This window comes from Stegodyphus dumicola, chromosome 10, assembly GCF_044657685.1.
Source record: "Stegodyphus dumicola isolate Sdum_Otavi_A_Nest chromosome 10, ASM4465768v1".
NCBI classification, from domain to species: Eukaryota; Metazoa; Arthropoda; class Arachnida; order Araneae; family Eresidae; genus Stegodyphus; species Stegodyphus dumicola.
In genome coordinates this window covers 67,067,419-67,081,115 of record NC_140777.1, presented here as the reverse complement: position 1 = coordinate 67,081,115, position 13,697 = coordinate 67,067,419, and the positions used below count along the sequence as shown (strand labels likewise).

At 28.4% G+C, this 13,697-nt stretch overlaps 1 protein-coding gene and 1 long non-coding RNA gene across 2 annotated transcripts in view; one reads left to right on the top strand and one right to left on the bottom strand.

The window, feature by feature from the left end:
- The window catches only part of LOC118201805 (potassium channel subfamily T member 2-like), a 459,181-nt gene that overhangs the window by 32,313 nt on the left and 413,171 nt on the right, over nucleotides 1-13,697 (bottom strand). Inside the window, exons 22-23 of the mRNA XM_085825117.1 lie at nucleotides 12,923-13,057; nucleotides 4,108-4,219 (exon numbers count right to left, since the gene is read on the bottom strand). Coding sequence (XP_085681243.1) covers nucleotides 4,108-4,219; nucleotides 12,923-13,057 — 247 coding nt within the window. The remainder of the gene's footprint in view (nucleotides 1-4,107; nucleotides 4,220-12,922; nucleotides 13,058-13,697) is intronic.
- Nucleotides 4,881-9,230, top strand: LOC146994999 (uncharacterized). The gene is made up of 2 exons (XR_015043678.1): nucleotides 4,881-5,221; nucleotides 9,067-9,230. It is a non-coding gene; the product is annotated as an uncharacterized LOC146994999 (long non-coding RNA).

The window sequence follows — 13,697 nt, the reverse complement described above, 5'->3', positions numbered from 1 at the left end:
TTGAGCGATAATAACGCCAAATGTGGTCTATGGATTTTTGTTACACTGTATTGTCACAGCTATTTTTAACCTTAAATTTCAAGTAAAATTTTACGGAGAATTAATTATGTGACATTTTTCCCTCAATGATGCGTAATAAATATTTATTAATACTATATGAAAAGCTATTTTTTTAAATAATTTTTTAAATATTTTTTTAAAAATTTCTCTCTATCTTTTTTTTTTTTTTTTTTTTTTTAATAAGAGTAAATTTTTACCTTCGGCGTTTTATCGTCTGCTACTTTACTTCGTTTAAATCGAATTGTCTAAAACTGAGAATTTTCGTTTGATGTTTATTTGAATTTTATGACATTAACTGCACAATTTATTTCTAAACAAACTGATGCTTTTGAAGTGGCTGAAAGAGCGGCTGGTACTATCATCCATATTTTTAAAGCACAGTATATTTTTATAGAAACATAAGATTTAGAATAATCATTTTAAAGTCAAATTAGGATATAAATATACAACCCTCTAGAGACTGAATTAATGGAAGTTCAATGGTTATGTAGAAATGATCTGCAGCTACTTAATCGCTGGATAAGTCAGCAGATTCCGTGGACAAGTAAGAATAATTATATAAACGACACCCAACATTCTGAATTCAATTAACAACGAGGATACGATGTTTATTAAATGAATTCAAGAAGTTTTAAAACATAAAAAATCAACTCATTTTTTATCCTAAAATGTATTTTTGTGCGTAGCGTATTTTCATTATTCTAATTTAAAATTCTAATAATTCTTAAAATTCTAATTTAGAATGTAATTGTCAAGAACTGATTCCTAATCATCAGTAATATAATAAGTAATTATTACGGTTATTAATAAATCCTTCTTATAAAGTAATTGCAAATATTTCAAAAAACTTTCTGTCTGAATGCAAATATTTTTCTGTGCAAATATTTTTAATTTTATATTAATCAAGATTGCACACGATATTATTTATTTACACTTCAATTCTTAACTTCAGTTCTAGTAGAAGTTACAAATCAATTATATTTAATTAAGGATTGGATTGGATTGGATTATTTAATTATGGCAAAGCACACGAGGGCTATCTGCCTAAAGGGAGGGATGCCTTCGTGGAGGACTTTCTAAGGGAAACTGGCTCGTATACACGTTACACATCGGGAAAACCACGAAAACACCCATGCAACCAGCCCGTTCGCGGGATTCTAACCTCGGACCGAACTACCAGTGATCAGCGTCCTTACCGCTCGGCCGTTTGTGGGCCTTTATGAAATGGAAGGCGATAACTTTATTTAAAATGATTGTCAGAAATACCAAAATGTTTCGAAAAGTTGGATACTTTTTAATATACTTTCAGAATGCTTAAAGAAAAAGAGAAGAAAAATAAATTTTTTCGTAAAATTTAGTATTTGTATTTTTTTTAATTTAAAACTTTTCAATGTTATGATATTTGATTCTTGCGATTTCAAAAATAAAATATTTGACTAAAATATGAATAACATTTTAAGAAACCAAATGTAGGATAAAATTGTGTAAAGCAATGGGCACAATGATAAAACTGTTTACAGCAGTGTATGCAAGTCATCATAAGTTAAAATGTCGGTTATACATCTCTCTTATTTATATATATCTTTTCTGAACGGAACATTGAAAGGCGTGTAAAACTGTGCTTTAGTGTATTTTCTCTTTTAATATAGTATGCAGTTTTCAAACTCATCGTAGTCTCGGTTACAAAGTATTCTTCCGAAAGAAACGCAGTTCAAATAAATAAAATCAAATTCTGGAAAATTGATATTAATAAATATATTTAAAATGCTCAGTTCGAAGGAATAAATAGAAAATTTTAAAACAATTATCTGAAGAGACAATGCAACACAAACAATTAAAATAAAAGTATAAAAATTTAAAAACTAATAATAACTATGACGAAAAATATATATAAAGAAAACTATTTGAAAAAAAAATAAACGCTGCACCTTTATTTACGCAGTTCGAATAGGTAAATAGAAATTTTTAAAACAGTTATTCGAAAAAAAAAAAAAAAAAAAAGTGCAACTTAAACAATTAAAATGAAATCCGAAAAAGAAAAAATTACTTAAAATAATAAGTTATAATTAAAAATATAATATAAAGAATATTATTTGGAAAAAAGGAACGATGGTGACTTTTTTTCCTCTCAGGGGAAAGGAAACTAGGTTGCCATATATTAAGAAGTTCGCCAAGTGAAGTATTCTTGACGCAAACTGACAAAAAAGGGCCTACATAAATTTGTGAATTTCTCCGTAAATTTCGCTTCAAATTTTACAAAATTTCATATTTAGGCATAATTTGAGTCGTAGAATCGAAATATGTAAAAAATTTGGTATGTTATTTCAGAAAGAGTCCGATTTTGTGTCAAAATACCTATGTTAGATATAATTAATATTATATATAATAATATTGTCAAAATACCTATATATAAATCTAATATATATCCTAAGTCGCGCTTTCGAGACATGAAGAACGCAATTTGAATTTTGTCAATCGGCCCAGTAGATCGGGAGATATAGGACTGTCCCATTTTTTTTTGAGCAGTGTACATGTTAGGAAAGCAAAATACGTAAATTTCCTATTGCCCAACATTCTTGTTAGAAAATCACATTCTCCATTTTTCTACGGATACCTTCCTGTTGAGAATTAGATTTTTTAGAGGTGTTTCATTTTAAGAAGTATCTTTTAGTACTAGTCAACGATCGCAATTTCAGTTCGTCTTTTCCCTCAACTTTTAATGATGCTTTCAATTTTCACCAACAGATGTCGCTAGTAGCTTGACTTTCTTCCTTTCATTTTTATCTCCTGCGCACAGGTTCTCTTTCTTCATCTGCACTTCTGAAGAAAAATGTTCTATATTTAAACATTCGAAGCTATTCCTGAAAATGTAGTGATTACTACTCTGATGCTTGTTGGCTTAAAATCTTTAATAATCTAGTTCAGAACCAATTCTGTGTTCGGAAATTTAAAAAAGGCCTAAGATGTTTCTAAAAAGAAATAGAGAAAAAATTTTTTCATCTTTTGAAATGACCACTTTGTATCTAGATACTCTTTTCTCATCGCTTATTGAGCATGCTTCTGAAAGAGTAATATGAAGGGGATGCTGCGATTCAATACGTCTCATTTGTGATATTATTATGAGAGATGCATTAAACTATGAACTGAGGGGCAGAATGGCTGCAGATCGCAGGAGAAACGTAGAGACTCTCACGTTGCGTCGTTCTTGATTACTTGAAATTTCACTTAAATGCTTATAATATCTTAATATAACTAATGTAACCATTAACATTAATTTATATTTCATAAATCAAAACATATTTTGTCCCAAAGAAGTATTGATCATTTGGATCGAGGTTTCTTGAAGGATGAAGATGAAGCTAGCCTAGCTTTCAAAGATGAAGCTAAGCCAGCCTAGTGGAATTTATTGCTAAGCAGTTTTGCGTCAAGAAAGAATGCATACGGTTCCTCAAATAATAGCTTCAGATTTATTCACTTAGGATTGTTACTACATGTCTGCAAGAGGAATTTCAGTTTTTTTATATGTAAGGTCAGAAGCTGTTGGATCTACCCTGGGTACCTGTATTTTTTTATTTAATATGCGTATTTTTTATCTAATGATTAAGCTGCTTTTGTTTGTATTACAAATAGTTTATCATTTGTTTGAATCAACATTTCCGATAAATAAACAATAAAATAATCAAATTTCTTGAGAATATTAATAACGTATTTCTAGACTCTGAAAATTTACTTTCTGAAAAATCTTTCGGCTTACCAAATGTAAGAAAATTATAAATAAAGACATTAGTAAATTACAAAAGAATATCATCATATGACATTTAAAAGGTACAAAATCAACTTCGAATTATTCTTATTTATTTATTAACGGATCCCTGAATGCAAATTGAATATGACATCAAACATTGCCAATTTTGAAATTACATATTTCGGTCAATTTTTATAATACGGGAATCAAACTTTTTGTTTTCCCCTCCAACCCCTTGAAGCACAACAGATCGAGGAGTGCACCATATTTATATAAGTAAAGGATAAATATTTATACGAAACCTTCTCCATTTTTGAGAGATGTAAGGCATACGTGTCATTTGCTCTAAACTGCATGAATCTCATATTACTGGACTGGCTGAGTTCTGTAATTATTCTGACACTTGGAAACATCCTAGAAGTAAAAGAAAAACATAATTAATATATTCTTTATTTTTTTAAACAATACGCAGCAAACATAGGTTTCAATATTGTCGAAATATTTTACAATTTGATTTTCATGTTAAAAATAAACTTGTTATGGTACTTACGTATTATCGCAACACATTAGTAGAATTCGCCAAATTTTCAGAAAGTGCCAAATTATGGCAGTCATGTGCACAACCATTCAAATTCCTACTTTTGTTTTAACAAATCATGATGTAAATTTCTGATGCTTTTTTAAGTGAAAGCACACTGTAAAAAAAAAGTTCGCTCTTTACAGGCAAAAGTTTTGTAAAGTTACAGAAATCAAAAAGTTACAGAAGAATTTCCTGTAATGGTAACAGGTTGAAAGCAAACTGTAGCGGTAACAGCAGATTTGCTTGTAACATTACAGATAATGTTTTAATGTTTCAGTAGCCGCGCGGAAGAATCACGTGACTGACTGGAAATTAGCCAATCAGGAGAAAAGTGTTTGAAAGCTAGTTGCAGAAAAAAACATGGCTGAATGCATGTTGGTTGTATAGCGCAGGTAAGTAAGAAAATGTTTACAATTACTACTTGAAATATTTTTTGTTCATTTTGTGCAGATTATTCTCATGCACTTTGCACTGTTATATGTAGTGAGTAAGTATTTAAACGTTTAAGCTTTGCGATTAATTAATATCAGTGTTCGTAATGTCTAATGAGTTGAAAGAGTGCAAAATATTTATTCCAAATGCAGATCTAATAGTAGTATTTTGTCATTGTGCATCCGATAAATTACGCCTTCAACTGCCCTTATTATTATTTAAAACTAATTATTCCAAAATTTAATCACTGTTTGTGGTATATAATTGAAATGGTAATGTGGTTGTTGAAAACAAAACTAATCATTTTAGCGTTCTTTTCCAATCGTCTGACCAAAGAACGTTTGACATCTTTTTCCCGGCAGGCCTTGCGAGAAACGTTTATATAAACATTTAGAATTCTGAATGTAATGTATATATTTTTTTGCTTACTAGGTTTAGTTTATTCTTTTTCTAGGATTATCTAATTAGTTATACCTGGTTTATAATTCAGTCTAATATGTTTATGTACGAGTGTGTTATGAAGTAAAATTACAAAAATTTGAACAACGCGGTCGAGAATCTCGTTTATTCCTTTAGTGTAATAATATTTTTTTCAGTGGTATTAATTTCTTACGAAAATATTATAATTCCAAAATGAAGTAATTATATTGATTAAAAATATGCCGTATCATACTTTTCGTAATGTTTTGTTTTACTAACTAGATGCAACTTAATTATTCCATATATTTTAATATACCAATATCAACAGGGGAAAAATGGAAATGATCTAAAATATTTTTCTAACAATTCGTTAAACTAATTATAAAACAAAACTAAAATTTTGTGCATTATTTCCAAAAATATCATTTCATTAATATTTTATAAATGACAACATATATTATATTGTATATATAACTACCATTGCATACTTATAAGTTTTTAAACATTTAATGTAGAATTTATGTTGATTTTATTTTGCCCAGTTTTAATACAGTTTTGAAGTATGATAGTCTTGTTACTAGGATAGCATGAATCTGCTAATACAAGTTTAATACATTTCTTGACAAATGTTTCTCTTATTCATGTAATATAATATATAAATCATAAAATAAGTTTTCTTAAAAATAAATTATTATTGTTTATTGGAATTTAAAACAATTCTGTATCTGTATGTTGTATTAAAAATAAAATAATAATGAATTTTTAATGAAGCATTGATTTTAGCATTAACAATATATATATATATATACACATGAATAAATGGAAATGCAAGCTACTTTTCCTTACAAAACCGCCTATGAATATATACTTTTCTTTAGGCTGATAGCCTTTGCATGCTTTGCCATATTCTATCAATCCAAATGATGCAAATATGCAGAAAAGTTTACTTTCTTTGAAAGTTAATACCGGAAATAAAATTCAGTGCATTTGTAAACTACATTAGTTCTCTTATAGCTTGGCATTTAATTGCCCAATGATTTACTAGTCCAAACTAAGGCAGAATTCAGATGTCGTTCAAATAAAAGAAAATTAATACTGATTTTTAGACCTATATATGAAGATTTATTTTTTTTAAATATTATTTTAAGTCAACCAAATTAATTTCAAATTTAAGTAAGTATTCATGCCTTTCAGTAGCATTATTTTTGATATCTTAAATTAAATAACTGAATGCAATATTTCTTGTTAATAAAAGAAAAGCAATGTTATGAAAGACTAGCGAAGCAGATTTGCAAGTTCTAATTACGAAAGGTCCCATGCTTTAAGGGGTCATTTTTAAAAATACTTAATTAAAAAAAAATATTTAACGTAAAACTTCCAAACTTCACACATGTGGAATATTAATTCTATATATTTTATCTCATTCTTATTTTATTAATTAATTTCATAGCATTTTGTGTGACACTAGTAGTAATTATTAATTAAATTTTATGCTGTTTCTGATCTATGTTTTGATTTTGTTATTAATTACGTTAGTTTACATAAGATTTAAAATTATGTAAGGTACAAAAACCTTCTGCATCTATTAATATATGCTGAAGTGAATGAAATTATGCCAGTGAAATTTTTTAAAATCAAAAACAAATTTCTGTGGAAAATTAAAGTTATAAATTCTAAATGTAAACAAAGCAGTGAATTTGAAAGTTATCAAATAAGCCAAAGTGTTGGTCATTTTTTCAGTTTTGTAGAAGAATTTTTATACTTTGCAGAATGGGAATATGATGTTTGGTTTTGTTAGTATTAATTATTACAACTGAATTATTGCAACTTACATTGCAACACGTAATTTAGCTTAAAATTTATTTGAACTTAATTTTCTAATTTATTTTGATCATGTATATTTCATGTGTCATAAGTCTTTGAAATGAACTTAATTCTATTTATTTACACAATTTTTTTAAAGAAGAAAAAGTCAAATTTGTTTTGCTTAATTGCACACGAAGATACATGTCTATATATAGAGAGAGAAAGAGGAGTTATGTTTACTTCCAGACTATTTTCCTCCTTTTATATTATAGTATGAAAATCAAGGGGGAAATTAAGCAATCAATTTAATTTTGAAGGATGTGATTACAATAAGATCATAACCAATCAAAAATATTCATGAATGAACTACTGGTAACTATCATAGTATTATTATTTAAAAGAAACCTACATTCCAATAAGAACGCTTAGTAACATAACCATTTAAGTTATCTGATAAAAGTAATTTTCATTCCTACTTCCCTATACCTTGAATTTCACTCTTAGTATTGCCCACTGCTACTCCCTAGACCTCAAAGCATTTAATGCATCTGGAACTGCAATTTGTGTCTTCTTCTACAGCATGCAAGTTATCACCGTTTAGTTTGTACTGCCACGAGCAATGATCTTCAGAATTACCGTATTGCGTTGCATATTCTACCCCACCCAGCTTTAGAACCAGATTCTGAAAATTAAAAAAATATTTACATAATTTTCCCTCTTTTAATGCATTCAGAAAATGAATATCCCAAGATTTTAAAATGGATTTATCAACATAATGATTGTTTTCGTCATACTAACAAAGGCAAACTTTTGCACACTTAAGGCCCCGTTGATTCTTTCTCTTCTAACTGTTGAATATTATGTCAGCCTAATACAAACAATGATCTATGATAGTGAAAGCAAATACCAACTGCCATTCACTGTGCAATTTTGCCATATCAGCTGAATGTTCACCCTAGCAAGCATCGGACCACAACCTTCTCTAATTATTTATGTATGATCTGAGGCCTAAGGATTTGCAAGAACAACAATGAGAATGACAGAAGTTCAAATTATAAAGAAGAAATGAGATAACTTATTAGATGTTGCTATTATGTGTATTCTTATTGAAATAGAGGTTTCTTTTAAATAAATAATATTGTGATAGTAGTAGTTTATCCATGATTACTTTTCATTTGTTATATTCCTACTGTGAATGTGTCCTTTGGAAATTAAATTATTCGTTTAATTTTTCCCTCTTAATTTTCGGAAGATAAAATTAGTAAAAATAAGTGGGAATATGGCATCAAGAGCATTAGATATCCCCATTTTCTTGAAGCTGTTCACTATTATTGTTTCATCAATGATAGGCCATGCATCCAAAATCCACTAGCAAATCAGTTAGTAAGATGAAAATGACCACTATGCGGACAAAACATTACCTAAATCTTTAAAACATATTCAGAATCCTGTGCTAAAAGAAAGCTAGGGGGAAAATGTTGTCCGAGTCCCAGTGATTCCTTTGGACGAATATGTAATATTGTTTTAGAAATTTAAGGTAATAAATATAATATTTTTCGAATGCTAAAACAGTTCGAGAAATTTATTCAAGTTCTGAATTCTGAATATAAGTATACTGTATATTATATTTAATAACTATGGTGGCTTCATTTATGAAAATATTTGAATATTGGCTGTTTTTGTACAATGAACCTTCTCTAAGCTACGTGATTCCTGAAAATTTTGATCTTTAAATGATAGTGGGCATCCTAGCGAAGTTATGTTTACTAATTAGTTATTTTATGAGGAATGCTGATTAAATTTAAAAAGTGATTGACTGAGGTAGCTTGTCGTAATGAGACGGTTCACTGTAATCCAATTTTTTAAAGAATTTAAGCTGTTCTTAATTAATTAAGATATTATAAAGAAATATGATTAAAAGTGTTATATAAGCACATGTTTAAAACATCTATTAAAATAATTTTTATAAGCTTTTTAAGAGCATGATTATGATTTTAAAAGAAATTTTTTTTTCTTTATTTAGGAGACATGGTTTACAAAGAGGAGAAAAACCATTCATTTTTTCCAAGCAGTCGAAATGAATTTTTATGAAATGTTTATTAAATTATGTTATTTTTTAATTAATTCTTTTTTTCAGGTTTTATGTAAAGTTTATGAATTAAGTAATAAATTATTTTTACTTCTGTATTTTAATTAGCATATTATTTGCTTCATAGTGTTTCACAATAAAATTATTAAATTCAATAAACTTCTTAATTAACATGCTGTAATATAGAGAGAGCATAAAGTTTGTTTTCTGTTGTCACATGTTTATTTCACAATTTTGTATGCGAATCTCGAAATTTAAAATATCTAGGAATACTTTTTTAGTATCACTTTCGAAATGGTAAATATTAAGCTTAGATTTATTACATATTATGTTTGTAAAAAAATTATAGGTAAAATTAAAATACATTAAATTTTAAGCTAAACTGAAGTATTAATTTTAGAAATAAATTTCTTAAAGGCATAATTGTATTAAGAATTTTAAGGGAAACAAGGCTTTAAAAATTAAGGTCAGTTGGCAAAGTTTTATGCTTATTCAAAAAGCATGACATTAGGTTTTTAATGAAAGACTTCTATCTGTTAATGCAAAGGAAATTATTTGAAGGTAAGTAAAAAAGTTATGCATTATTTCAAACAATAGCAGACTGTTGACAAACACTGAGTGCAGATAAGAATAAAAAAATTAGACGGACGTTGTAATTCAAGCGTATGAACAAAATTTGAATTCCTTGTAGTAACAAAATGAAGTTCATTGCTATGTTGAATTCTTTAATTAAAATGTAATTTTTTAGAAGGAGAGAATATATTTTTGAAATATGAAGAACAGCTGTTCTGAGTTCTTCATAGAAATATTTCACAAAATGTCTTTTACTGTAATAATATGATCATATCAACATGCAACACGTTTACTCATATAAGTTAAATCTAAAGCAACATGTGTCTATTTTAGCTAAAATTACTAAAAAGAAAGTTCTAGAACATATCTTATTAACTGACACTAACATGCAAATAAAACATACTATTTTTTTCAGCTATTTTACAGGGCAAATATAAGAAGTAGCATATCAATTTGAACTTTTAAATTAATCAAAATGATAATATGAAAGGCCTTTCAATAATATCAGACATAAGTTTCTCTTCATAAAACAAAAATACTCTGCAACAGACTAATGTTACTTTTTGAAAAAAGAAAATTGCTGTTGAAAGCACATCTTTTAAATTAATGCAATTCTGAGGTCAAATTGACTAATTTAAAAAGCCAAACTATTATGCTTCACTTGCATATATCTGTATAATGATATACACATGAAGATATTGTTTTACTCAAAACATCTTGATTTCAATATATTTTATTATAATAAGCATCATTTTAAACAAAAAAATCTATTACTTTTATAGACATATCCTTTAGTATTATCTATGAAAAATATATTCTATACACATAATTACTTAATGGGATATTAGAAGGAAATAATCTGAAACCTTTACAGATACAACCATTGGAATTTTACGTAAGAAAAGTATCTTCTACTCACATAATAACTTGCTATAATAATACAAGTAAATAACCTGTAACGGTTACAGATATATCTGTTGAGATTTTACATGAGAAAAACATGTTCTTTCTACATAATTATTTGCTGTAATATTACACACAAATAATCTGTAACCATTACAGATATATCGTTTGGGAATTTACATGAGAAAAATATGTTCTACTTACATAACTATATGCTGTGATATTACAAGAAAAAGATCTGTAACCATTACAGGCAAAACTCTTGTAATGTTACAAAGAAAACACCTGTTTCTGTTACTCAAATAACCCATGGCATCCCAGTTTCCATGAGTTTTCTTAGTAACTTTACAGATTTTTTTTTACAGTGCAGATTGCATCACACTCGCATATTTTACATAAAAAAGCACAGTGCAAAAAATTTGCTGAAAAATCTCCTGAAGAATGTGTTTTATTTTTTAATGTTTCATATATCATATAATCCCTATGTAATAATTAAAATTCGTGTTTTAAATTTCTGTAGTAGATTTTCCTTTTATATGCTGATGAAGTTTGTGAAGTTAAGGTAAATGTAGATAGTTTGAGAATCCTAAAATAAAGTCGCGAAAATCGTTATCTTGCTCCCACAAGTAACTCTTACGTTTTCGTTTGTAAATTATCTCCAAACTATGCCAGGGTAGTTGCAGTTAATACGTAAGTACTCATTTTTTCTTCTTTTATAATTTAAGTGAAATGCTTATGAAGAAGCATAAGCTTTTACGCCTATCCCTTATCAAATTTATTATTACTCCCTATAAATTCCAAAGGTTACGCGACAAAAGTTTAATTTTTACTTTCATATAGATTGCTTTTATGACAAAATTAAAATATTAATGCGTAATTAAAATTTATAAATCTTTGAAAATGAAAAAATACTAAACACAATCTGAATTTAATTACTCTTGTCACTTTCATAAGATTTTCCTTCATTTGTAAGAAGTTTCCTTCAGTTATCAGAAATAAAGGTTACATTAGTAACCGTTATTTGTTATAATATTTTAAGTGTAATCATCAGGAATCGTACACTGTTGGTCAGAATATAATCACATAGTCATAATACTTAATACAATGTAGGCATTAAAAATCGGATTGGATATCTAAAATAGTTCATAGTTTTGTTTTATTTCGGGAGTTACATTCGATGTGTTATAGAACAGCCAGATTTTATCAAAAAATAAATAAGTTGCTAAGCTGAATCTTAGTTTGGAAGTTTAAGATATTTTCTTTTGGTTTAATTAAATGAATATTTCATTAGAGAATAACTTAATAAATCTTTTAGTATTACAAGGCGTTAGTTTACTGCATATAAGAGAAATGTATGAAGTGACATCATTTCATGTTGTCAAGAAAAGGACTTAAATCACGTTTCAACCATTCGTAGTATTTTGAGCAAATAGCGTTGCAGAAAAAAACGTGGAGTTTCGGCTAGGATCTGGAGACAACAGCCAGTTTTCAAAAATGGAAGATGTCTACATTTCTGAAGCAAAACAGAGCACGAGGGCTAGCAAGACGAAAATCACGATCATGTTGTTTTTCTTCGTACGCTAACTTGGACGCAGAACTGCATTTTTAGAATTATGTAGCATCATGTTATTTACGCTATTGTCGAATTACGTTCCATATTCGAATCATATTCCATATATGAACCCCATCCCCAATATTTGCGTATAAATTCCGGAATGTGAATTCACAAAACTGAATTTGTGGTTCACTTTGGAAAACTAAACCAGCTTTTTGAAATCTTTCGTTTTATAGGCCGCCCAGGAGTCGGAATAGTCTACTTATTCTCACAGACCCCATAGACACACGAGCGAACTATAAACTCGGGAGGGCAGAAAAACCTTTCCGTTTTCAAATCTGTTGCTTTATAGGCGTTCATAAAACGTAGCGACATCATATGGTTGCAACAGCGATTAATTTGTGTGGTGGTGCCAAAGCTGGCATCTATTCACTCGCTTTAGGTGAATTTTGGCTTTTCCTCCGTTAACACGTATACTATAAAAAACTCTACTTCAAAGCAATTTAGGTTTGTAAAAGATTATTAAAGAGAATTATAAGAGATTATTTGAATGAATAATAAAAGTCTTACTTTCAATGCAATGTATGTTTATAAAATGATTATTCAAGTGAATTATAAGTGATTATTTAAGTAAATTATAAGTGAATGATAAACAAACTTTTTCTTCAAAGTAACTTAGGTTTGCAAAATGATTACTTAAGTGAATTACTTTTCCGAAATATAAATAACGTCAGAAAGATAAGAATAAATCTGGCTCACTTAAACATAGTTTGAACGGCAACGATGGTATTGCAATCCGCTAAGAAATCTTCTTCGGCCGAGTTTGTAGATTCCTTGTTGACGACCACCACGCTGTCAGCCAAGTTAATGCCTGATCGGAGGAGATCGTCCAGGCTGTCGAGAAATATCAAAATTTCAAAATTTAATTTATGAAAAATATAAATATCATGAGCACTTTAGTATTGAGCAAAGTTAGCAATCAAGAAGCTATAAGATTTACTCTAGCATGGTCCACATATGTGATCCTAAAGAAATTAGCTATATTAATACGTAATAATCTAACGGAGTGGTCTGAAATTCAAGTTGCTCGTGGGCCGGATGCACAATCTAAATGAATAAAACAATGCAGCAAAATTTGTATGACGATTCGGTGGTTCATTAGTGTAAAAAACAAGCTACTGCGAAACAATCGTATCGACTCCTAAAGCAGCCATATTGCTGCGGATTGTTAACAGTACATACACTTTTGTACCTGCAAATAAGTAATATTTAGTTTACTTTATTACATGAATTTCAATTTTATTTTTATAATTTTAATATTTAATTGATATTTCTATGGCTATTAGTAATAAAACTTTTATACGACTATGATTTTTTGCAGTATGTTAGTTTAAAATATTAAAAGTAAATTTTCCATTAAATACAAATAACTATTATATTATGTTAAATAAAAATCTGTGCTAAACTTATATAAGAAAAGAGGGAAAAAAATTGTGTGACGTGGGTGCAGTCAGCTGATAGATATTAAAGTTTA